The 27,777-nt window shown below is 40.1% G+C and overlaps 1 protein-coding gene across 4 annotated transcripts in view; it reads left to right on the top strand.

Moving 5' to 3' along the window:
• The window catches only part of LOC140495886 (MORC family CW-type zinc finger protein 4), a 140,266-nt gene that overhangs the window by 44,389 nt on the left and 68,100 nt on the right, over window positions 1-27,777 (top strand). For 3 of the 4 annotated variants that reach the window (XM_072595130.1, XM_072595129.1, XM_072595132.1), the window contains 4 exons: window positions 10,855-11,011; window positions 13,045-13,173; window positions 18,201-18,320; window positions 21,356-21,459. In XM_072595130.1, the coding sequence (XP_072451231.1) occupies window positions 10,855-11,011; window positions 13,045-13,173; window positions 18,201-18,320; window positions 21,356-21,459 (510 nt within the window). Of the gene's footprint in view, window positions 1-1,142; window positions 1,291-10,854; window positions 11,012-13,044; window positions 13,174-18,200; window positions 18,321-21,355; window positions 21,460-27,777 lie in introns of all 4 variants that reach the window. The other variant, XM_072595133.1, reaches the window with a different exon arrangement.

Raw genomic sequence — 27,777 nt, 5'->3', positions numbered from 1 at the left:
TACACTAGAGTATCATAGTTCACATATTATATTCTGCTTAGTCTATGATGACTTATTTACCATTGTTTGGCCTTCAGAGTTTCCATGTCTTGAATGACATGTTAACTTGATACATTCTTGAATATGAGAGTTCGTTTAAGGCATCAGTGATGTGATAATTAGGCATTAAATTATTTGGTAAAAATAATGACTGCAGATGCTGGAAACCAGATTCTGGATTAGTGGTGCTGGAAAAGCACAGCAGCTCAGACAGCATCCAAGGAGCAGTAAAATTATTTGGACTTTTCCATATTTAATATTTAAGTATCAAATTGCCAATAGCCCTTGTTGCGTAAAATAGTGGTTTTAAAAGTGCCAATATTTATGTTACAGTGTCTTGATCCATTCTACTCAAGTTATACACAGTCTGGGGATGGAAGTGAAGGTTTCTGCTTTAACGTTTGGAGGGAGTAGATTTATCTGTACCAGTTTTGTAAGGTCCTAATAATAATGACTGACCAAATGTAGTTTTACTTAGCGCTGACATATAATTAATCCTATGTTATCTACGAACAGTGTCTCCCTGAAAAATGGGAAGTGAATCTCCTAGGTAGTGTTTCTTGACCAATCCTAATTCCTATTGAATGACCTTACAGTCCATTTCAGAGGGCAGTTAAGATTCAAATGTATCACTTGGGATCTGAATGACATAAAAGTATTAATTGTATTAATTGAATTTAAATTCCGTGTTCTAGCATGAAGAGATTTGAACCCATGTGCTCAAGAGCATTGCTAATCCACTGACATTTCGCTGTGATATCTTCTCTCCACATTCCTTTTCCATAGTGAGATGATGAATCTTGAGATTCAGATAATTATTCTGCCATTTTCTTTAAAAGAGAGCATTCAATCCAAGGCTGTATTTTGCCATTCTCAAATTTACATTAAGAAATATTATGTTTGCAAAGAATTGAAAATGTTCATTTCAGACAAATTGATCACTATAGTAAAAGGTTCAAATACCAAAGAAACCTTACTTTGGAAGGTAGGTCGATAATTTTACCGAAGGGGTTATTGAATTATGAAATAACTTTCCATGGAAAGTAATTCAAGTGGACAATATGAATAAGACCTTATAAATACTACTTAACTGATTGAAGTACAGAACCTCATAGTTACTGAAGACTCAGTGCCAAGTCTGGAGGCCATCTTGAAATATTCCATCTTCAATACAGAGAAGGAACTGCTGACAGAATTTGATACAATCATCAGCAAAAAAGGAACCCGGATTATTATTTGGAATATCAGAAGGTAGGTAGACAGTCTAGTATTGTAAGCAGTAATCATTTAGTAAATTATTTAAAGAACTGACTATTTTGCTGCTTAACCAATTCTCTGCTCATTTGCTGTTTCTGCTCATTCGTTCTTCTTGCTCCTGTTTCCTATTACAGCCATCCCAACCTGAACATCGTACCAATTCTAAATGTTTGTGACTCTACTCCTCCTGTGATACAAAGTCTACTTTGTAGAACAGCTCCCTGAAATATTGTATGTATTATATAAAAGAAATGATTAACTCCTGTGACCAAATGCCACACTTTGAAAAGAGTGTCTTGATTGGCTGTTGCAAACTGGTTTGCATAATCATTGATTTTATTACTATGTAACTCAACTCAGTTGCTCTTAAAAAGATATTTTTCCAGCCACCTGTTTTCAAGTCAATGTGTCAAAGCAATGATGAACCTTCAGTAAAGTAACAGGAATATATTCCACTTCTCAAGGACATCTTCGTCCATAACTGTCTCTCTCTGTCTTCTTTCACATTCTCTGTCTTTCTTCACCCCACACCTGAGTTCGCCAACCAGCTGCCAGACCCTTAGTAGACTCTATGAATACCACGAAATGCATACCAACCTTGTAATGTAGAGTATTTGGCAGTATCATTGAGCTAGATTCTTATGTCTGGCAGCAGACTGGGAAGTAATTTAGAGGGCCAAGTTCCCCAAGCTGTGTTCTGTAGTGATTTGGAAGTTCCTGCTCCATTCTTAGAGAATCATAGACATTTGAAAGTGTTAGCACCCAAACAGTGATACTGCTATGATAAAGCAGACTGCCATTCTACAGTCTTCAGAATCAGATGAAAATATCAACAACATTGTGTGAGATATTGAAAGGTGTTCTGTACCCATGAAACTACATTTGTGTAAGGAGCCACCATTTTGGAGGTGCAGTGATAGCTGCACACAGGAAACAAATCGGCAGAGTTTCTAAGTCTCATAAACATCTAAGAGAAAAGGATTCTCCTCAACTCTGTCCTAAAAAGGCCATCCCTAATTTTAAAGTTTACCTTAGTTCTGACTGACAGAAGCAGAAAACTGGGACAGGTTTGATGAAATGTTTCTTTTTGGGTCTATTTTATATGTGCAAGGCAGAAATCATGAAACAGAAGTTCTAAGGGGTGGCTACATTTGACTGTTCTAAAATATTAGTTATGTTTAATGTTGCTGAGGAACAAAGGTGGTTTTCTTGTGAGATTTTCAAAAGATCGCTCAGAACAGCTCAATGCTTATTGGACAGTTTTAGAGTTATACAGAAACAGTCAGAGAAGAAGGTTTCCAGCTTCAGACTGTTGGACAGTCAGGCACTTAAGGGTAGGGAGAAGAGACTTAATCACAAAAAGGTGCTGTTACAGCGGCTCCATGGAGTTACAAAAGACTTGGAACTTAGGAGGTTCGGCTCAGTGTTGGGATTACCTGACACGATAATTCCTGGGAACTGTGGGAGTTTGGAAGCTGCTGGTTGCCATTAAGGAAACCAAAACCTTTGTGCAATTGAGAAACACTGGACTGAATCCTGACCCTCATTAACTACGTATTCCATCCTGTGAATCTCTCATGTTCAATTCTAGCCCCACTTGCATTGCCAGAACAACTTGCCATTGTTGGGATATCCCAGAATGGACCAAAATCCCTGGTACCAAGGCCATTATGCACCCACAGAAGCATTGTTAGTATAGAGTTGCGCTACACGATTCCTGACATTTGCTCTCAAACGTAGTGTAGAAGGAAAATTGGTGCCTGTTTTTCAGACAGATGCCTAGAGGTCCTGGTGGATGAGGTGGCACAGAGGTGCCAAGTCCTTCTTCCTCAGGACCAACTGAGGAGGTCACGACACAAGGTCATGCAAGTCTGGTCCAAGATTGCCACCTGGGTAAGTGTAGTTTCAACCATCTGAAGGAATGCACAGCAATGTAGGAAATGCACCAAAGATCAAAACATAATGTGTCACTCACTTTTATCTCCCTTAATACCTGCCTCTCTTTCACTCCAGAAAGAAACCAGCCCACAATAAGGCAGAAAGAGTCCAGATGGGTGGTGAGCTGCCTGAAATTCGGCTCTTCACCCCCTAATGTGGAGACACTCCTGACTCTGAATGCCTTAAGCGGCTGACTGACCATGTCCAATGCTGTGGACTGGTCTCTAAGGCTGCCATTGAGAAACTTTGCCAGGACCCCTGAGTGAAGGTTATCTCCCTTGACTGAAGACTGCTGACAACTATGACAAGCTTCCTGGCTTTGTGACTACACTTAACGGCAAGGCAATGCAACAGTATGTGGGCCTGATACCTTTGGCCAAGAGGCAATGTGCAAAAAAGCAAGGTAGCTATGTTGTGAGCATCCAGCTAGGCTCAATGTAAGTGAGTGCTAAGTCAGCAAGTGAGAAACCAGGAAATGCAGCCTGGTCCAGTCCATGAGCTGGGTAAATGTCGCTAAATGAAAATTGACCTTGCTGCCTTTTTACAATAATAGGTGTGTTGCACCCCAAATTGAAACATGAGATGCAGACAAATACTGAAAATGGAACAGAAATTTGCCATGAGGGCTTTTAGAGGCTGGCACATTCAGACAGCACTATTTGTGTATGTGAAGTGGATGTAGCCGGTGCTTATGGAGTGTCCGCTGAGATGTTGGTGCCTGGTGTCCCACATAGAGGTCCTTTGGAACAAGTGGCAAACTGAAGATGCCTGGTACCTAATCTGACTTCCATTTTGAAATTCTCAGCATTCAGTTTGCTCACAGCAGGTGGTATGATTGAAGACTTTTAATTTATTAATGGATGAGATGTGCAGTTAATAAGGTCATTGACCAGCAAAAATTCCTCTTAATAGACAGTTTACCTCTGCCCTGTGAGAATCTTACCTTGATGCTGGGATGTTAGTTGGAAGAAGCAGCAAGAGATAGGCTTAGAATCATTGTAGGATCCATGCAGTGCAGGAAGTGGCCATTCGGTCCATCGAGTCTGCATCAATTCTCGAGAATTCCACCCAGACCCACCACCCCCATTGGATGTTTATCGTAGTTAACCCATGCTATGGGACAATTCTTTCTTAAACATGGCAAATCCACCGAATCTGCACATATTTGGACTGTGGGCGGAAACCCACACAGACACGGGGAGAATGTGTGAACTCCACAAAGGCAGTCGCCCAAGGCTGGAATCAAACCCAGATCCCTGGCACTTTGAGGCAGCCATGCTAACCACTGAGCCACCATGCCGGCTTCGCTGGACTTCTTGTGTGATTCTGTCACATTTTTCACCATAGCCCATGTCGTTCAGGCCCCTGTTAGATTGAAACATTGGAGAAGTTGAATGTCGGTAGCAGCTTGAAGCTAGCTTTCTGAAAAGTAGCTGGAATTTTGCTTGTGTGATGATGCAGGAGTGTGTTTAAAGAATCCAGGAGAATGTAGTCCTATGAAAGGAATGTGAAGTGCCAGAATATGGGCAGTTGTTAAGGTAGTCTGTGACTGAGTGGTTTCTGAGGGAGTTCCAAAGCTAAGTCTTTCAAAGAGAAGATTTGTAATCACTTGTAAGATTTAAAGATGTTTGGTGACCCGCAGTGTCACAAACGCCAGGGTAGGGTTGGGAGATGCTGAGGAATCTGTGGAATCTGTCTTGATTTCTTTTGTTATTTTATGTGATCTTTGGGGTATTTGACCGCATTGTGTCAGTTACCTATATTTGCTTCACATTAATTTGGCGTGACAGAATATAAATTATATCGATCTTAGCTTACTGTTCTAGCTTTGTATAATAAAGCTAGTTGTTGTTTGTTCAAAACAGTAAAATCTTGTGACCTTTTTTTGGTGAGTACTTGAAATCTCACACCTTGCCTACTTTTCAAAAAAAGTTACTGATCCTAGCAGATCATAAAATAGATTTAGTAGTTTGGACTGGGATCTTGATAATTGTGCGATTGTAATTTTTGGGATCTTCAAATCACATTATCCTCTCTCGCAGTCATCTGCTGGTGTTATAAGCAATTTTGTATCTTTGCTTTAGAAGTGGTGTCAAGCAAGTTTCCTTTCAGCACTTTTGCTCCCACTGTTCCATCAGTAAAGACAGATGACACTGCCAGTCTGCGAGGTGGCCAGGTCTGTCAATCAAAAGTTGGCGTGGAGGCAGAGCAGAAAAGTCTGACATAGCACAGAGCCATGGTAATAGGGAACTCCATAGTGAGAGGAACTGACCGGGGTTTTTGTGGCAGCAGGCGGGACTTAAGGATGGTATGTTGCCTTCCTGGTGCCAGGGTTAAAGACATCACAGACAGTGCAGGAAATCCTCAAGGACGAAGGTGAAGAGCCAGAGGTGGTGGTACATGTCGGCACAAATGATGTCGGGAAGAAGAGGAGGAACATACTACAGCGGGACTTCAGAGAACCAAGAAGAAGGCTGAAAAGCAGGACATCCAGGGTGGTTATCTCCGGTTTGCTTCCAGTTCCTCGGGCTGCTGAGGCCAGAAACAGGGAGATAATGGACTTGAACGTGTGGCTGGGGAACTGGTGCAGGAAGCAAGGATTTAAATTCTTGGATCACTGGGGTATGTTTTGTGGTAAGCATAAATTATACAAGAGAGACGGTTTGCACCTTAATAGATTGGGGACCAGCATTCTGGCAGGCAGGTTTGCTACTGCAGCATAGCTGCGTTTAAACTAAGTAGCGGGGGGGAGGGGACAAACTGGATGTTTAAGAAGGAAATTGAAGGGAAAGTTAGAACAAGGGAAGTCAAGAAAGACAACGGTATCAATGAAGCAGAAAACTCAAAAAGGGATCATGCTGTAAGGTTGAGTGAAATAGGAGTTGATGGGAAGGGTGAGGGCAGTAACAAATTAAAAATACTATACATGAATACACGAAGCATTAGAAATAAGATGGATGAGCTTGAGGCTCTTTTGGAAATTGGCAGATACGATATTGTGGGGATAACTGAGACGTGGCTTCAAGTGGACAGGATCTGGGGAATGAATATTCAAGGCTACACGTGCTATCATAAGGACAGACTGACGGGCAGAGGGGGTGGGGTGGCCATGTTGGTAAGGGATGATATTCAGTCCTTTGCGTGGTGAGACCTAGAATCAGGGGATGTAGAGTCAGTATGGATAGAGCTGAGAAATTCTAAGGGTAAAAAGACCCTCTTGGGAGTTATCTACAGGCCCTCAAACAGTAGTCTGGATGTCGTATGTAAGTTGAATCAGGTGCTGAAATTGGCCTGTCGCAAAGATGTTACTACAATTGTTATGGGGGATTTCAACATGCAGGTAGACTGGGAGAATCAGGATGGCATTGGACCTCAAGAAAGAGACTTTGTGGAGTGCCTCCGAGATGGATTCTTAGAACAGCTGGTGCTGGAGCCTACCAGGGAGAAGGCAATTCTGGATCTGGTATTGTACAATGAATCAGAATTGATCAGGGACCTCAAAGTGAAGGAGCCATTGGGAAGTAGTGACCATAATACAATCTGCAATTTGAGAGGGAGAGGGTACAATCGGAAGTGACAATATTTCAGTTGAATAAAGGGAACTATGGAGCTATGAGGGAGGAGCTGGCCAAAGTTCAATGGTGCAATACCTTAGCAGGGATGACAGTGGAGGAACAATGGCAGATATTTCTGTGTATAATACAGAAGACGCAGGATCAGTTCATCCAAAAAGGAAGAAAGATTCTAGGAGGAGGCATGGGTGGCCGTGGCTGACGTGGGAAGTTAAGAAACATATAAAGTTAAAAGAGAAAAAGTATAACATAGCAAAGATAAGTGGGAAAACGGAGGACTGGGAAGCTTTTAAAGAACAACAGAGGATTACTAAGAAGGAAATACGCAGAGAAAAAATGAGGTATGAAGGTAAACTGGCCAAAAATATAAAGGAGGATAGTAAAAGCTTTTTTCGGTATGTGAAAGGCAAAAAAAATGGTGAAGACTAAAATTGGGCCCTTGAAGACAGAAACAGGGGAATATATTATGGGGAACAAAGAAATGGCAGAAGAATTGAATTGGTACTTCAGATCTTTGTTCACTGGGGAAGACACAAGCAATCTCCCTGAGGTAACAGTGGCTGAAGAATCTGAACTGAAGGGAATTTATATTTGCCAGGAATTGGTGTTGGAGAGACTGTTAGGTCTGAAGGTTGATAAATCCCTGGGGCCTGATGGGCTATATCCCAGGGTACTGAAGGAGGTGGCTCGAGAAATCGTGGATGCGTTGGTGATTATTTTCCAGAGTTTGATAGATTCTGGATCAGTTCCTGCGGATTGGAGGGTGGCTAATGTTGTACCACTTTTTAAGAAAGGTGGGAGAGAGAAAGCAGGAAATTATAGACCAGTTAGTCTGACCTCAGTGGTGGGAATGATGCTGGAGTCTATTATAAAGGATGAAATTACGACACATCTGGATAGTAGTAACAGGATAGGTCAGCGTCAGTACGGATTTATGAAGGGGAAATCATGCTTGACTAATCTTATGGAAATTTTTGATGATGTCACTCTGAAGATAGACGAGGGAGATCCAGTAGGTGTAGTGTACCTGGACTTTCAGAAAGCTTTTGATAAAGTCCCACATAGGAGGTTAGTGAGCAAAATTAGGGCGCATGGTATTGGTGGCAAAGTACTAACTTGGATTGAAAGTTGGTTGGCTGACAGGAAACGAAGACTGGTGATAAATGGCTCTATTTCGGAATGGCAGCAGTGACCAGTGAGGTACCGCAGGGATCAGTGCTAGGACCGCAGCTTTTTACAATATATATTAATGATATAGAAGATGGTATTAGTAATAACATTAGCAAATTTGCTGATGATACTAAGCTGGGTGGAAGGTGAAATGTGATGAGGATGTTAGGAGATTACAGGGTGACCTGGACAGGTTAGGTGAGTGGTCAGATGCATGGCAGATGCAGTTTAATGTGGATAAATGTATGGTTATCTTCTTTGGTGGCAAGAACAAGAAGGCGGATTACTACCTAAATGGAATCAATTTAGGTAAAGGGGCAGTACAAAGAGATCTGGGTGTTCTTGTACACCAGTCAATGAAGGTAAGCATGCAGTTATATCAGGTAGTGAAGGTGGCCAATAGCATGCTGGCCTTCATAACAAGAGGGATTGAGTGTAGAAGCAAAGAGGTTCTTCTGCAGCTGTACAGGGCCCTGGTGAGACCACACCTGGAGTACTGTGTGCAGTTCTGACCTCCAAATTTGAGGAAAGACATTCTGGCTATTGAGGGAGTGCAGTGTAGGTTCAGGAGGACAATTCCTGGAATGGTGGGACTACCTTATGCTGAAAGAGTGGAGCAACTGACTTGAGTTTAGAAGACTGAGAGGGGATCTGATTGAGACATATAAGATTATTAAAGGATTGGACACTCTGGAGGCAGGAAACATGTTTCCGCTGATGGGTGTGTGCCGAACCAGAGGACACAGCTTAAAAATACGGGGTAGAGCATTTAGGACAGAGATGAGGAGAAACTTCTTCACCCAGAGAGTGGTGGGTGTGTGGAATGCTATGCCCCAGAGGGCAGTGGAGGCCCAGTCTCTGGATTCATTTAAGAAAGAGTTGGATAGAGCTCTCAAGGATATTGGAATCAAGGGTTATGGAGATAAGGCAGGAAGAGGATACTGATTAGGAATGATCAGCCATGTTCATATTGAATGGTGCTGCAAGCTCGAAGGGCAGAATGGCCTACTCCTGCACCTATTGTCTATTGTCTATTGTCCATGTGCGTTAAGTATCTTGGCATTAGGGAAAGTTAGTGATGTAAGCTCTCTTCAATAAAGCATCTTTGAAGAACACAGAACAAGTGTAGATCATTTAGCTCTTTATACCTGTTTTGCCATTCAGCGAGAATGTGTCTGATTTGTCACCTGACTGCAAATACCAGTTCCGAAACTCCTGTGTGGCTTCGCCTGACAAAAATCTATCACACTCCATTTTAAAATTAATAATTGTTCAAATATCAGTTGCTGTGAATGGGAATAAAAGTTCCAAAATTGCCTGAAACAGGAGTGCCTAATATCATTCTGAAAGATTAATGGATGTTTTATACACAGAGATTATGAGCTTAGAAAAGACAAATAAAATTTTAGTATGTCTAATAAAATAATAAAATACTACACCTGTTTAAAATCTGAAATAGTAACACAAAACATTGCAACTAATCTGCTGTTCATGGCTACATTTGTGGGAGGAGTGAGAGAGAAAGCGAGACAAGCAACAAACAGGCTGGTTGATTGTCTGTTAGGGCACTATGACATTGGTGGTGGCATCTGATCCTGCCACGATTTTAAGAGTGTCAGGTTAGATGGGCCATCTGATATTGACCTAATTAAGGTCCTTAAATGGGCAATTAATTAAGGGTTAATCAATTATCAGTTTAAACCCATTCTGAGCCAGAAGGCTTGGGTTCAAGTCCCACCTGCTCCAGAGGCGTGTAATAACAATTCTGAACTAGTTGATAGAAAATATAGAATCCCATTGTGGTTTTGATTTTACAGATGGTTGGGGATGAGTAGCCCGGAACTGTAGCTCGATTTTAGCCCTATTGACTGATAGTCAGCAAAACCGGGAGGTACTATTTCCTTGATTCCTTATGCTAGTCAGATGCCCCATAGTTTTTCACCCTCACAACCATCTCTCTTCCCCCAGTTCATACGTCCACCAACTCCATAGATGATTCCAGCCAGTCTGGCCCTTGCAATATCATGGATTTACCAGAGTTTGAGGCATCCATTGTTTCTCTTCCTTTCAGGTCGCTAGCAGTGACTGCCAATTCTGGTATGGCAGAGAGCTGCTGGTCTCCAGTTGGCTGGCAACTCAAAAAATTGAAACAAAAACAGAATGCTGGATATTCACAGCAGGTCTAACAGCATCTGTTTCGAGAAAAACTGACACAGGATCCTCTGACATGATATGTTAATTCTGTTTTTCTTTAAACAGATGCTACCAGACATGCTGCATTTCTTCAGCATGCTGTATTTGGTTTAGATTTCCAGTATCTGCAGTTCTTCCAATAAAATGGGAGTTCTTCCTGGTGATGAATAGAGTCCCATCTCATGCTTATTAAAGGGTAGTTCAAAATATTAAAATTTGTGTGCGCTAGCATAGCTGAGACAGATTTGTCCTTAAATTTACGTTGGGAGGAAGGAATGCGTCCTTAAGAATCAGTGTAGCCCAAGGTTTGAAGTTACTGACTTTTCATCAGCTTATTTATTTGCTGCTCATGCAAAACTATTTACCCTTCAAATGATGTTTCTGTGGTCCTGGGTGGCCTAGGAATAATTGAATAATTCATATATTATCACCTGTCTCAATCCTCATAATTCTTATTTATGTTTTAAGCCAGATATCCATAATCAATTCTTTGAATTTTACTTCAAATGATGGTAGCCATCATCTAATATAGTCAGCTAATTTTATTAATTAATTTTCAAAGAACATGTTATTGTTGATGAATTACCTTACTGTTGACCTGGAGAGATATTTATGAAAGATGGACTTAGTAGAATTAGTTCCAACCTTTCCATGCTTCTTGGTTAATGGGTTTTGTATCATTCAGAAACAAAGATGAGAAACCTGAACTGGATTTTGAAACAGACCCATTAGACATCCGGATCCCAGATATCAACTCTGAAGATGGTGCAGGAAAAAAGAAGACTTACAGACGACCGGAGAGGGAGGATCAGCACATTCCTGAAAGTGACTACTCACTAAGGGTCAGTACCTATTTGTTTGTGTTTTGTTTGGCAACATTAACGAACGGGCTGACTTGAGTTGTAGACAAATCATTGCGTTAGGGTATTTATGTTTAAGATATTCTTGAAGATTTGATACTCATAAAGCATTCACATGACATGATAATGTGGCATTTGCTCTCTGTTTGCGAAAAATATTGTATTTATCTGAGTGGAGTAACTTAATGTATCACCAATCCTGAAGTAAAATATGATTGTTTTTGGTGACATCAATAAAAATTTATAAAGCAAAGAAAGAACACAGTAATTTAAAATTAAGTAATGTTTAATCAAATATGATTTCCCATATGTTTCTACAGTATTGGACACTGAGAATCATCAATTATGTTCTATTAACTCTACGGGAGCATTATTAATGTAAATAACTTTTAATATAAATATTGTCGATTTCCAGTTAAAAAAATCAAGTTCCATAAATAAAAATAAAATCCAAACAATTCTAACCTAATTTAACTTCCTGACCTCCACAATCCCCCTTGGAAATGCAGCTTCAAGGAGCTGAATCATGTCAGACTCATAATGTTAACTTTGTTTCTCTTCACACCTGCTGAGTTTTTCCAGCACTTCGTGTTTTTATGTCAGAGGTGAGAATCAGTCCTCACAGAGAAGTTCCAAAGCTGCCTCGCTAATCTTAAAAGCACATTATAAACAGAGCACATCACTGGGTGACATAAACTCTTTCATGTTCGAATTGTTCAGAACACTTGCCGTTATGAGACTTGAGAACTTGCAGGTGATTTTTATTGCCCCTCCATGAAATTTTCCTTGCAACTGGCAGTGACGCTGAATGTTCATATAATGAGGAGGCCGACCATTCTTAATCAACACAGATCAACTGCAAATCAACACAATCCGAGTAACTGTGGTTGTGTGAACTGTCCATAAGAGGAACTTTTTTCCCTGGCAGCAGTGTTTGAGACCAATCACTAAAGTGGGCTCCTATCCAAAGTGGAGTGGTGTTGTAAATTTGATTTTCCATCTAATAACATCTTGAATATGATACAACTTTGCAGAATTCTGGTCATTTACTACAGTTGCCAGTATATAATGTTGATCAGCTACAGCCTACAGGGTAGGAAAGAACGTAACATTTTGTTTAGTACCCAAGTTTCATTACAAGTGGGCATCAATCCATGAACTCCAACTCATGTGCTGGCTACATTAATAATGTGAACATAAAAAGATAGCGGGTAGGAATGATCAATCGGTCCAACAAACTTGCCCCATACTCTCAACATTTGAAAATCATACTCAAAATTACCTTCTTACCGTAGTCACGAAATCTGTTGAGAGTCAAGAATTCAAAAACAGTATCATAGGGACAACAAAGAGCAACAAAATCTATGCATTTCTTCTCTGATTTTGTCAGATGATTAAAATCGTTCAGGGATCATTTGACCATAATGTTTGATAGCTGTTAATCCATTACCTTTTATATCTTTTTCTAGTCAAGAACTTATTTAACTCTCCTGGGAATTGACTTGATTGGTTCAGTCATCTTTGTGCAAAGAACCACTCAACATCTGGCTTATTCCTATTCTTGCATGATTTAAATGTGAGAATCCTGGTCTTCTCCAATATGCTCAACTGAAATAATTATCCAACATTTCATCACTTCAGTTTCCATCACTGACCGGATTCTTATCAAGTTCCTGTTGCTCTAAAATATCACTAGTTTTTGTTAGTTGGTGGGACATGAGACAACAGGTACACTTGCACTTCTCAGAGAAGTTCCACTTTAAATTAAACCCTTTCTTATCTGCACGAACAATATCACCGTGCTGACTATCTCCCATAATTGAAGTTCCATTGTGTAAACTTGACTGCACTGAAACTTGACTTTGGAGTCTGCAGTTTGATAAAACAGTTCATTCAGAGATACTTTCTAAGTTAATAGGAACCAGTGCTTTATTTCAAGAAGTCATGAGAATATTTAACAAAGGTAAGGACTGCAACTTTAAAACGAACTCCTAATGTTCTTTATGTTGTGATAGGCATATTGTAGCATTTTGTACCTGAAACCTCGCATGCAGATCATCCTGCGTAAGAAGAAAGTCAAAGCACAACTTATCACAAAGAGCCTGGCTCACATTGAATATGATGTTTACAGACCTAATTTTAATGTATCCTTTTTGAATGAGCTGTTGGTAGTGTACTAATTTTGACATTATGATTACTATATGCTGTTGATATTTTCTTAATTTCCAGCTCCTCACAGTTAAGGGAGACAAAAGAATTATTTTTTCTTTGCATAGAGCTAAACTTAACAATAGTGATCATTACAGTTATGATAACTTAGATGAGATAGGAGACGCTTATGGGTTTTATGGAGAACCATTTATTAGGTTTTATCAAGGTTGAATCCAGCAAAGACCTCCATGACCCATGAAATTTTGGCACCTTGTAACAACTGGCATAAATCTCTCACAACACACTTTTCACAACTTTCTGTACAGGACCAATGCTGCCAAAACCTGCTGATTTTCTCCAGCACTTTCTGTTTGATTTCAGATTTTCAGGATCCAAACTATTTAGCTTTTATCCAATGGTATGGTGGGTGAGTGGGTGCTGACATTGGCAGTATGCCTACCATAGACAAATAACTAACTAAAGATCTATTGAGCTTGGGAAAAGATTGCAAGACCCCAATATTTTCCTGTCATGTCATTGTATAGTTGCATGGACAGATGGGTGGAAGTGGGCAGTCTTTAAAAGTGCAGGAAGGAAGGGTTATCACTATCTTTGGATGATACACACACACACGCACTTTAGTGCTCCTTTCCTTCTTCTCCATACGAGCATCAAAACCACCCTCTCGGTAGTGTTGCCAGACCCTGCCCGCCAAATGGCCTTTATATACCTTAGTCTGGGGATCCATACAACTGGTTGCAGTCCAGGCAATGACCATGAGACAGCTTTGGTGCTATTGGGTTGCTGTTTTACCAGTCAGTCAGATTGGCTGATAGGTCAAGAGGAAGCGACTTCATCCCACTAAGGATTTGATATTCCATTACCAGTCTTCACTGCATCATGGCTGCAGGGCTGATTTATTTTTAGTTTGTAGGCTGGCCACCAACATCCTCCCCATTATATTTTACCAAGTCCTGATCATACTACCCTCCTTGTTTCTATTTTATCCTATTAATTGCACCTCTGTTTTGACAAGTCTTCTTCCTAAAATCAATTGTGCTGTAATCCTCTCCCCTGAAAAGCATTATTTAAATGGTGATACTATCCATTTTCTCTTGCTCTCAATCATTCCTTCAAAGGACTCGAATATTTCTGAACTTCTTAACTCCCTTATGTACCATGTGTATTATACACTGAATAATCAAGACTCCTTCTACCACTTAGCAGTTCTGTCGGAGTACCTACACCAGAGGAGAAGTGGTATTGTAGTGGTAATGTCACTGGACAAATAATCCATAATCCCAGAATAATTTTCTAGGAACATGTGTTTGAGTCAGTGGCAGGTGGTGAAATTTGAATTCAATTTTAAAAAAACTGGAATAAAGAGCTGGTCTAATGCTGACCACTGTCAATTGTCACAAAAGACCAACTGATCTAATGTCTGTTAGGGAAGGAAATCTACTGTACTTGCCTGGTCTGACATACATGTCATTCCAGACCTACAGCAATGTGGTTGACTTATGGTTGGACTTAGAATCCAATTAGGGATGGGCTTTCAGTGCTGGCCCAGCCATATCCTGAGAATGAATTTTTAAAAACCTAGTAAAAAAGGGCAGCAGACTGTAGGAATACTAATGCCTAGAAGTTTTCCTCCAGGCAACAAACCATCCAGACTTGGAAATATATCACCAGAACTTCACTGTCAATCAAAATCTTGAATCTCCTTTCCTATTAGTTCTGTAGGTGAACCTACAGTAGATGAACAGGTGTAGTCTAAGAAAATGACTCACTACCATTTTTTTAAATACAATTTCCAAAAGACCAATTCCACATAAGGATTTTTTTAAATGCTTTATTTTAAAGAGTACATTTTTTAATATAAAACTGAAAGAATTGTGGATGCTGTAAATCAGAAGCAAAAACAGAAGTTGCTGAAAAAGCTCAGCAGATCAAGCAGCATCTCTGCAGAGAAATCAGAATTAATGTTTCGAGTCCAGTAACCCTTCTTCAGAACTGAGACCCAAAACATTAACTCTGATTTCTTTTCACAGATGTTGCCAAACCTTCTGACCTTTTCGAACAACTTCTGTTTTTGATACAATTTTTTACGTCAGGTTTATCATCTTGCCTACTTATGTTTTCTCTTACTCACTGCTTTCAACCTTGGTGATGTCTTGCTCTGTAGCCTTCATACTTAATTTGAAGTTTCTTAATTTTAAATAAATTTTTTCCCATCTGAATACTTGCTTGATCCAATTAAATAAGTGAAGATAAAAGAAAAAAAAATGCTTATTTTGTTATTTTTACCAGTTTATTAAATACTGGGATACAAATATTGCTTCCAATTTTACTTCCATCTGAGGATATGTCAAGTATGTCACATTGAATGCTGTAAGCCTTCAAATCCATAATGCAAATGTACTTTTCCTGATTATTTTCCCTTTGATTGCAAATACCCAATTATGATTAACATACTGGTGAATTACAGAACTCAAAAGTAGGTGAGAGGTTGTAGATAATCATGGAATTAAATTTGTTTAAGAAATTATGCTTTCTCTTCTCTTGAATTTTCTCTTCAGCTGCTAACCCCTTTGATGTGTCTCCCTTTGATTTATCTCCAACATTTCCGTCTCCAGGTTGCTTAACTCTTCATTCTGTGTACCTGTGTAGCCTATTCAATAACTAATTTGCTTCTGCGACATTATTCTTAGATTCCTCACTCTGGAACAGCCATTTAATCCCACAGCACTGAAGTGGACAAATGTGTAGCTGTAATACTGGCATTGACCAGGTGATAGCCTAAGGAACAGAAACACAGATGGATTGAGAGCACTGGGCAGAATGAAAGCCAGAAGTTGATGGAATAATTATCACTCCAGTTAACTGAGGCTGTAAGAATGTATAACCAAGGCTTTAAGATTATACAACCAGGGCTTAAAGATTCTATAATATTATCTGGATGCTGGCCTATTTGTTCACGTACACCTCTGCAAGGTGCATTTTATCCATGCCATTGCATTCTACTATTAAGTTCTAGCAAACATGCTGTCATTGTCAATAGACTTTAGTGTTCTGTATATTTCAGCTGAGGATGTTAATTTCAATAATATAACTACAGCAGAACAAAGTACACCCTACCATAAAATCGTAATCTGTACTAGCCTTTGCTTGTGAACTTTGGATGTATGTTTAAAATACTGTTCTTTCAGCATTAATAAATAACCATTTACATGTCCCTTTTCTTCACCACCAAACATGGAAAAATAGTTCTCCCTTATATTTAACAGATCTACCAACTTCGGTCAAACAAGAGACCTTTGTAGCTTTCTTATACCTGCTAACAGATCAGGATCTGTCGACCAAAACTTATGTGCATCATAGTTACTGTTTAACAATTTTCCATGGCCGTCATTGATGCCTTGTTTGAGAAATGCTACAAAATGTCCGAGACAATGGTCAACAGATGTTAAAACAATTAACATTTATATGGTGACTTTATGCTCTCTAACATCGAATCCCTCCATTCAAATTTCCTCCCTGCCACAGAACTAAAACAATACTTGTTAAAATCAAATGGTATCTTACATGTCTGTGACAAAAGTAGACTTCTGTTTTTTTTCTCAAGTCTTTCTCAACTTGTTTACAGTCTTTGATATGACTGATCACACTGTCTTCCTCCAATGCCTTTCCACTATTGTCCAGCTGGGTGGACTCCTCTCATGTGCTTCCATTATGATCTACGTAATTGTAATCAGAGCATCCCTATTGGCTCCTCATCCTACTCCTACACTATTCCCATTATCCCCATGGAGCACTTCATGGCTCTTTCCTGTTTCTCATCTACACTTTGCTCTTTAGTTGCATTATCTGAAAGCGCTGCCTTGCTTTCACATTGCTTCCAGTCCCTGCTCCAAACTCTGTTCTTGTTATGAACTATATCTCTCTTGTTGATAACAGTCATCAAAATTATCCATTCACAGCCTTAATTTTACATTTGATCCAGAGATAAACTTTTGATCTCATTTTTGTGCCATCATTAAGACCAACTATTTCCACCTCCATAACTTATGTGCCGTCTCAACTCATCTACTGCTAAACCCTTCATTCATGTCATAGATACCCCTTAGACTAACTATTCTATTGCACTCCTCTTTGGTCTCATGCATTATATCCTTCATAAACTTGAGGTTATCCAAAATTGTTCTGCCTGAGTCTGAACTTCACCTCTTGTCTGTTCAATCATTCCAGTGTTCACAGACTTAGCTCCCAATCAAACAGCACATTGATTTTCAAGTTCTCAACCTTGTTTTCAAATCCCTCCATGGCCTCCCTCCTCCATGGCTTTTATAATCTTTCATCCAATCCTCCAAAATATTTATGTTCCTCTAATTCTGGGCATCTTCGCTTCCTCAATTTTAATTGCTTCACTGTTGGTGATTGTGGCTTCAGTTGCTTAAGGCAGTAAATTATGGAGTATTCTCCCCATACCCGTACCTGTTTGGCTGTCTATCTTGTTTTTCTTGTTTAAGATGCATTAAGCTTTTGATCATTTGACTTAATAATGAATATGGCTACGTGTCATATTGAGTTTTACAATGTTTCCGTAAAATGCCTTGGGATGTTTTATTCAGTTAAAGGTACTATAAAAAGTTGTTAGTATAATAAAACAATCCATTCCTAGTTTAAGTAAATAAAACAGTTAATTTCAGCAAGGGAAATAACCAACTGCCAGTTCTGTTCCATTGAATTGCACCAATTGACAATAATATTATGATTTCTGATGATTAGCAAAAAAGGCAGAAAATACCAATTAAGTTTTTTATCTTTATAAGTTTATTTTTACATTTCTCACTTAAAAAGTACTGCAAAATTGAAACAATATTACAATAAAATTCTGAAAATAAATTATTGATATAATTTACTTTGCAAATGCAGCAGATATATGCCACTGACAGTTAGATGTTCAAGCTCCTGTTTTATACCATGCCTGATATGTTATTTACCTTAATCATTTGATTAGAATAAGCGTGTTAAAATAACCTTTGGTTTTAACTGTAAAAACAAAGAGCAGTATGGAATAATGATGTACAACAAAAATCGGCTTATTAAATCTTATGAGAAGGTTGGATGCCAGATAAAGGTAAGGATTTTGTATTCATGTGGTTTGGTATTAAAATCAATTAAATATGTTTCTTGCCTGATAAAACTGTTAATTTTTTAACTAGCTTTCTCTCATGAGTGTTTGTGCTGGGCAGAAGAACTTTTCAATTGATGCAGTTAATATTTTAATAACTAGGCATTATACTATTTGGGGCTACACATTTAATGTTAGCAGACCATTCAAAATTTGGGACCTTGTCTTGTTCTTGACCAACACTACACTATATATTTGGATTTTATTCTTTCTAGACCTGAATCTCTTAAGATCAATTAGATCAATTATTGCATCATACTTGCTGTATAGCTGAAGATAGCTAATTTAAGTCGAGAATCAAACTTGCAACCTTGCAGTCAGTGTCGATTCATACTTTTTCCAACATCAATCGTGATCAAATCTCTGCACCTCGTAGACCATCTGCACACCTTCATATCCTTACATTAGAGAAGTGTGGTTTTCAAATTGACGTAAAGCTATCAATATGTTCTAATCAAAGTGTGTGGACCTGGGGAACCACAAAGCTTGTGAGATTTATGAGAAGAGCTGTCAGGAAAGGGATTTGGATGTTTGGGTGCTCATGAAGAAGTACACGTTCTGGCTGGAAGCCGCTGGTTACTGAAGGCTCACTGTCACCTTCCATTGTTTTGGAAATCTCAAATGTGCAATGAAAAAGAAAATGATAGTGACCACACTCAGAATAGGTAGTGTAACTGTCTCAACCAGTGAAGTGGGGGGGGGGGGGGGGGGGGTGGTATGTAGACCCATGTACTGTACAGGACACAGACCAATGGGGTTCCCAATCACAGACCACAATATGTATCCGCCCCATGTTTGTACCTCCCTGCCCGAGACATCACTGACCCAACTCATTCATATCAGCACGTTGCGTGCTGTCACAGTGAAGTCTTCACAAGATTGTGTTCCCACACTTTCTAAGCTTGATGCTTTCATTGATGCAAGTGATAGCCTTGCTAGTGCTTTCTCTGAGGCCTCCATATTCTCGTCCTCAGAGCTTGAGGAGTTGGGTTTGGGGGGAGCGGCTTTTACATATAGGTGGTGAAGATTCTGGCTGTACCTGTAAGACAAAAGTAGCAGAAGCCATCAGAAGGCATTAGAATTGGTATGCAGTCAGTGAGACTGACATTATGATTACCATGAGTTGTAGTGGAAAGAAGAGTGGTACTCACTTGGACATTTCAGCATCCTCACAGCAGCAGCACTCCCAGTTTTCTCATTTAAGACCAGGGATTCTGTTCTTATAGGCATGAGGAGTTTAATGTTGGGAACTCCTCCACCTATGCTAACTCTCCCTGACCTTTTTGGGCTGCTTTCTCTTCTAATGAAAGAGTGGGAGGAGTTGAGTGAGATGGAAGTGGATAAAGCCATAAGAAATAGGAAAGCCTACTCCACCATTTAATAGGATTGTGACTTATTCACCTTTCTCCCCATAACCCATGATTCCCGTACTGATCAGGACTGTATGTATCTCAGTTTTAGATATGCACATGGATTCTGTCCCCACAGCTGTCTGGAAAGGAGTTTCACAGACTCAGAACTTCCTGAGAAAATTCATTCTTATCTCAGTCTTAAATTGATGCCCCTTTATTCTGAGACTGTGCCTTCTGACTCTTTCATGCGAATCCTATTGGTTTCATGAGATCACGTCTCATTCTTCTAAATTCTAATGAGTAGAGTCACACTTTGTTTAGCCTTTTCTCATAAATCCCTCCGAACCTGGGAGTGAACCTAGTGAACCTTCGTTACCATCCTCCAATGAATCAATATCTTTCCTTAAGTAAGGGGAACAACATTGCTCACAGTATTCCAGATGTAGTCTTACCAACACCTTGTACAGTAGCAGTAAGACTTTCCTACTCCTACTCAACCTCTTCAAATAACGGGCCAACATTCCACTAGCCTTATCTTCTGCACCTGTATGCCAGCCTTTTGTATTTCATGCACAAATACCGTTAAGTTCCTGTGTATTGCAGATTTTTGCAGCTTTTCTTCAGTTAAAGAACACCTTGTTCTTTTGTGTGTTTTTCCAGAAAGAACGTTTTCCCACATTATAGTTGTTTAGTCCTGGTGCAGGTGGGAGAAGGGTGAAAAAGTAGTCCTGAAGAAAATGAGTAGACTGTGCCAAGGGCTTGCTGGGTTCTGGGCTGGGAGGATGGGGGTAGACAGAGGGGATGAGGCAAATTGTTGCAAGCAATAGTGAGAGTGGCTGAGCATAAGCCTTGGTGGGGGCTAAGTGCAGTAGCAGAGGTAGGAATTGCAAGGTGGCAGAGAGCAGTGTGTGGTACTTACTCTGCACTGTTGGCCATTGTTCTGCACAGACCTGGTGGCAACCTCCGACTGAGCTGCAGTGTCTAGTGTCAGAACCTCCTCTGCAGTTCCTCCAGGAAGAGGATTTTTTTCCTTTCCTTTGCACCACCCCATCCAACAGAGCCTTCAGCTCCCTATTGGAGAATCATGGTGCTATCTTCCATGTCTGCAACATCTGGAAACATCCTTGACCAAGCAGCGCAATTTTGGAATGCCAGTCCTTGTCCAAGTCCACTGTTGTCTTTTATGTAAGGCTCAGATGCAAGGGATGCTGGTCTTTTAACAAATATTTGGTGAGAGGTGAGTTCCAGGAGTGTTGCTTGGTAAGCTGGGGCTGGAATCGGACTGAGGGATGCTGTAGGGCAGGATAGGTAGATCCCAAAGGGCTTTAGTGAGAAATCTAGTAGGCCTTGTGGTGGAAATCACTCCAAAAATATCAAGTCATACCTCACCAAAAAAATCATAACATTTGGCTCAAAGTAATTAATGAGGATGAAATGAAAAAAAATGTCTATTTTCATTTATCGTAACTCTGAATTATAAATTTTTCAGGTTTCATGTTCTGCAGAATAGCAGACTAAGACCTCATAATTTACTTACCAATTAACATTTTTGGTGGTTACAATTCACCTGAAAAACAATAACTGCATAAAACAATGAAGCAATTATTTTGCTTGCATTTTTTTCTCCAGTCAACCAGCAGAGGATGTGGAGTTGGTGTAATTGGAATTATTGAATGCAATTTTCTCAAGCCAGCACATAATAAACAAGATTTTGAATATACTAAAGAATACAGGTAAGAATGGACAAGCACTAACAAAGGCAATATTTAAGATTTAGAACCTGATGGAAAGACAGATTCACGACAGGACATAATTACCACCTGGAAGCCAAAAGCTTGCCTGAGGCACACGTTTCAACTTGAAACTTTTATGTAGCTTTAAACTCTGAAACCAAAATGGAAAACATGATAAATACACAGCAAAGATATCAATGTCTGAAAAGAAAGGTTGGATGTTGATTCGATTCTTTCATTTCAGTTGGAAATGAAAACTGTAGAATTAATCAGCTCTTTCATTGAGCTGAATAAAATCAAGAGAGGGGCATGCTGATTCTTGTCAGATATTGGGAATTAACTGATTTAATGGTTTGAAAATATTGCCGTTGCAAAACAGGAATGTAGTAAGTCAATGGATAATAAGTATACAGATATCAGCTCCGGTAGTGTTGGAGTGTTAAAAGAACAGATTGTGAAAAGACTAAGTCAGCCATTGAAAAGGATTGGCTTTAACCATATGTTACATAAAATAAAACACTGGCATTTGATGCAAGAAAATGCGTCAGCAAGGTTGCATTGAGTTTAAATTAACACATTGTAGAAATGGAAGTGATACTACAGAGAAAATAATTTCAAATAGTGTGGATGACACAAATTCTGGCAATGCAGTAAATAGTACAATAGTAGCAGACTTCGGGGTTGGAAGCTCAGCTGGAGTCAGAGAGGATGTGCAAGTTGCAGCACAGCCTGTCTGGAATTCAATGTGCTAAAATTCCCCCTGGGAAGAGAAGTCAGATATGTTTTTTGGGTCTTGAACCCGTTGTCTCTGGTTTTCCTGGGTGACCAGTTAATGGCCAATTAATTAACTAACTAAATTGTAGTACTGAAATGTGCAAGGCTGCAGACGGTGCGAGAAGGAAGGGTGAAAATAGCAGCTAGTTCATTTTTGAACTGGCAGAAATGTCATGGGTTGAATGGCCTTTCACTGCGATATAATTTTTCTGTGGCTTTGTGTCCTGAGCTCTCAAAGTTGTCATGCCAATCTTGATAAGTGCAACTGACTGTAACTAAAGATTAGTAGGAGAGGGGCCACTTCAATATAGATGTGTTCTCTTCAGATTTCTAATGAAAAAATAACTCTTGCAGCCAGGATATTACTGTGAGGTGAGAGGAGCCAGCTCACAGGAGGGTAACTTGTGGCTGTGTTATACTGAGCCACGCACTGTGGATCTTTAGGCTGACCTGAGCACTGCCCAAATCCCCCTTGCCAGCTGCTATGTCTTCCTCCAGTCATTTAAACCAGCCACCTCTGTGTGGCAGAACCTGAAGGCCAATTGACAAGGTTGTAATTGAACTCAATTAACTTTATATTGAACCTGATTGGGTAGCAATCAGAGATGTATGCATTAGTTCTACCAGCTCAATCGTAGCCTGTTCAAACAGCATGGAGGTGGAATGAAGACAGAACTGTCACATGGGCCAGCTACATTATTAACTAGAGGCTATAAATACTGCTCTGTAAAAGCCAAAAGACCATTCAAAATGGGAACAGGAGTAAGCTGATTGGCCCCTGAAGCATACATCACCAATCAATAGGACCGTTGCTGATCTGACCTTCCTCATATCCACCTTTTGTATTTTCCCATAACTCTTGATTCTCCATCCTCTATCAAATCAAGAACCCATCTATCTCAGCTTCAAATATGCAGAAGCCTCAGCTGTCTGTGATAAGGAGTTCCAAAGACTGTCATCACTCTGAGAGAAGAAATTCCTCCCTATCTCGGTGTTAAATTGGCATTCCTTACTTTGAGACTGCCCTCTAGTCCGAGATTCTTCCATGAGGGGAAACATCCTGTCAGCATTCACCCTGTCAAGCTGCTTTCCCGATGAAGGGTCTTTTGCCTGAAACATCGATTCTCCTTCTCCTCGGATGCTGCCTGACCTGATGTATTTTTCCAGCACCACACTCTCAATTGTGATCTCCAGCATCTGCAGTCCTCACTTTCTCCACCTCACATTCTTTCAAACTCCAGTGAGTAGAATCTCAAACTGTTTAACCTTTGCTTATAAGACAGTCCCTCCATACCAAGGATCATCTTCATGAATCTTCTCTAAGCTGCCTCCAATGAATTAATAAATTTCCTTACATAAGGAGACCAAATTGCTTACAGTATTCCAGATGTTCTCACCAACACCTTGTCTAGTTGCAGTGAGATTTCTTTACTTTTACATTCTCAACACCTTGAATTAACGGTTAACATTCCATTAGCATTCATGATTACCTGCTCTATCTGTGCACTTGTTTTCTGCGTTTCATGCACAAGTAATCGAAAGTTCCTTTGTGTTGCAGATTTCTGCAGTTTTTCACCATTTGAATAAATTTCTGTTCTTTTGTCTTCCCTTCCAAAATGAACAACTTCACATTTCTCCACATTAAGGTCCATTTGCCATTTTTTTTTCCCATTTAGTTAACCTACTAGGGAGAGAATAGGGCCCCTCAAAGACCATAAGATAAGACCATAAGACATAGGAGTGGAAGTAAGGCCATTCGGCCCATCGAGTCCACTCCGCCATTCAATCATGGCTGATGCGCATTTCAGCTCCACTTGCTCCAAAGATCAGCAAGGCAGCCTTTGTGTGGAGCCGCAGAAAATGGGGGAGATACTAAATGAATATTTTGCATCAGTATTTATTGTGGAAAAGGGTATGGAAGATATAGACTGTGACGGTGACATCTGTAATCTGGACATTTTGCAAGAAGAGGAAGTGCTGGGTGTCTTGAAATGATTAAAGGTGGATAAATCCCCAGGGTCTGATCAGGTATACCTGAGAATTCTGTGGGAAGCTAGAGAAGTGATTGCTGGGCCTCTTGCTGAGATATTTGTATCATCGATAGTCACAGGTGAGGTGCCAGAAGACTGGAGGTTGGCAAATGAAGTGCCACTGTTTAAGAAGGGCAATAAAGACAAGCCAGGGTACTATAGACCGGTGAGCCTGACCTCAGTGGTGGGCAAGTTGTTGGAGGGAATCCTGAGGGACAGGATGTACATGTATTTGGAAAGGCAAGGACTGATTCGGGATAGTCAACATGGTTTTGTGCGTGGGAAATCATGTCTCACAAACTTAATTGAGTTTTTTGAAGAAGTAACAAAGAAGATGGATGAGGGCAGAGTAGTAGATGTGATCGATATGAACTTCAGTAAGGCATTCGACAAGGTTCCCCATGGGAGACTGATTAGCAAGGTTAGATCTCACGGAATACAGGGAGAACTAGCCATTTGGATACAGAACTGGCTCAAAGGTAGAAGACAGAGGGTGGTGGTGGAGGGCTAATTTTCAGACTGGAGGTCTGTGACCAGTGGAATGCCACAAGGATCGGTGCTGGGCCCTCTACTTTTTGTCATTTACATAAATGATTTGGATGCGAGCATAAGAGGTACAGTAAGTAAGTTTGCAGATGGCACCAAAATTGGAGGTGTAGTGGACAGCGAAGAGGTTTACCTTAGATTACAACAGGACCTTAACCAGGTGGGCCAATGAGCTGAGAAGTGGCAGCTGGAGTTTAATTCAGATAAATGCGAGGTGCTGCATTTTGGGAAAGCAAATCTTAGCAGGACTTATACACTTAATGGTAAGGTCCTAGGTAGTATTGCTGAACAAAGAGACCTTGGAGTGCAGGTTCATAGCTCCTTGAAAGTGGAGTCGCAGGTAGATAGGATGTGAAGAAGGTGTTTGGTATGCTTTCCTTTATTGGTCAGAGTACTGAGTACAGGAGTTGGGAGGTCATTTGCGGCTGTACAGGACATTGGTTAGGCTACTATTGAAATATTGCATGCAATTCTGGTCTCCTTCCTATCGGAAAGATGTTGTGAAACTTGAAAGGGTTCAGAAAAGGTTTACAAGGATGTTGCCGGGGTTGGAGGATTTGAGCTATGTGGAGAGGCTGAACAGGCAGGGGCTGTTTTCCCTGGAACGTCAGAGGCTGAGGGCTGACCTTATAGAGGTTTACAAATTTATGAGGGGCATGGATAGGGTAAATAGACAAAGTTTTTTCCCTGGGGTCAGAACTAGAGGCCATAGGTTTAGGGTGAGAGGGGAAAGATATAAAAGAGACCTACGGGGCAACTTTTTCACGCAGAGGGTGGTACGTGTATGAAATGACCTGCCAGAGGATGTGGTGGGGCTGGTACAATTGCAACATTTCAGAGGCATTTGGATGGGTATATGAATAGGAAGGGTTTGGAGATATATGGGTCGGGTGCTGGCAGGTGGGACTAGATTGGGTTGGGATATCTGTTCGGCATGGACAGGTTGGACCGAAGGGTCTGTTTCCATGCTGTACATCTCTATGACTCCATCAATATGTCTCTGTAAGCTGTTTGTAATCCTCTCTCAACCTGGGTCTTTCCATCTACTTTTCTGTTGTCTGCAAATTTGGCTTCCTTCAAGTCATTAACACACATTGTAAACAGTTGCTGTCCCAGCACTGATCCTGTGGCACCCCACTGATTACAGGTCACCAATCCGAAAAAGAACCCCTTATCCCGATTTGCTGTGTCCTGCCATTAGCCAAGTCTCTATCCATGCAAATATACTACCTCCAACACAGTGGACTCTTATGTCTTAACTATTCTGAGGTACTTTGTCAAAGGCCTTCTGGACATCCAAATACAATACATCTACTGGTCCCTACTCTATCCTCTCTGGTTGAGACTTCCTCAAGAAACTCTCATAGGTTCATCAGACATGACTTTCCTTTCATGAAGTCATGTTGACTCTGCTTGATTAGATTATAATTTTCTGAATGTTCTGCTATTACTTCATTCGTAATTGGTTCCAATACTTTTTCCAACAATGGATGTTCGGCTTGTAGTTAAATGCTGTTTGCCTCTCTCCCATTTTAAGTAAGAGTGTCACTTTGGCAGTTTTCCAATCCTCTGATACTTTTCCAGATTCCAAGGAATTTTGGAAAATTAAAGCCAAAGCATCCACTACCCATCTAACTAACTCTTTTGGGATCCTAGGATGCAAGTCATCTGGACCAGGGGGCTTATCTGCCTTTGCCCCATTAGTTTGTACGATACTACTTCTCTAGCAATGGTGATGGTACTGAATTCTTTCCCATATTCTTTTGCATTATTGGGGTATTCAATGTATCTTCCATTATAAAGATTGATACAAAATATATGTTTAAACCTACTGCTGTTTCTTTGTTCCCCATAACCATCTTCCCATATTCACTTTCGAAGTGGCCAATTTCACATTAGATCTCTTTTCCTTTCTATACATTTAAAGAAGTTCCTATTCTTTTTATACCCATTGTTGTTTATTTCTCTGTCATTATAATCATTTTAGTCCTTCCTTGCTGGACCCTGAATTCATTCCAATCTTCTCCACTGGTGTTGGTTTCCCTATATGCGTTTCCTTACAACTTAATCCTCTTCTTAAGTTCTTTGGTGAGCCCTGATTGGTTTATCCCTGTCTTAGAATTTTCGTTCCATACTGGAATATATTTTGCCAAGAGACATGGATTGTGTCCTAAAATGTCTACCACTGCTTACTTGCATTCACTCCTGCTAATCTATCTGCTCCATTTACTCTCGCCAGTTCCATCCTCTGAGAAAGGTTTGGCATCACTGACAGAGTCAGGAGTCATGGCAACTGAAGTTAACCAAGAACGTATGTTCCAATAGCGGCATCACAACATAGACAATGAAGGCATGAACTGAGTTATTAGCAGGATATAATGGGGATCATTACCATCATACATGTGGAAGCTGATTCATGTCTGCAAATTATGTGTAAGAGGTATATTTCTTTAAAATTAAATCACCACCAAATCACTCATGTTTCCAATTAATCAGTGAATATTTAACAAACACTAACCACCGAGTCGGTGCAATATTAACAAAAATAGAGGAGGGTAGGAAGAGACGGAGGGGATATGAGATACTGGACTTATTGCTAACAGTTATTATAACTCAGGTGAGGGCAGTCAGACTGAACTGGACTGTGGAGGAGAAACGTTCAGGAGAATAGTATACTTAACTATTAATTAAAAGGCGTTCTACACCATGCTGAATTCATACAGAGAATGTCAACTTCTCGTGGACTAATTTTCTTATGTGCTGCTCTGATTTGCAGAACTAAAGCAATGGAAGAGATAGTCAGCTCGAATGGAATTGATTTCTATTGGATACTTACTAATTTAGAATCCTATTTTATTTTCTGGTTGAACTTGTGAATGGTGCTTCAAGCCCTTCTCTGGACAGGTTCAAATCATTACAGGTGATGAAGTTGTGAATGACTTAAATGTTTTTCTTGTTTAATCGCAGT

The sequence above is a fragment of the Chiloscyllium punctatum genome, chromosome 25, assembly GCF_047496795.1.
Source record: "Chiloscyllium punctatum isolate Juve2018m chromosome 25, sChiPun1.3, whole genome shotgun sequence".
In the NCBI taxonomy this organism is placed as follows: domain Eukaryota; kingdom Metazoa; phylum Chordata; class Chondrichthyes; order Orectolobiformes; family Hemiscylliidae; genus Chiloscyllium; species Chiloscyllium punctatum.
This window is presented reverse-complemented; position numbering and strand designations above follow the sequence as displayed.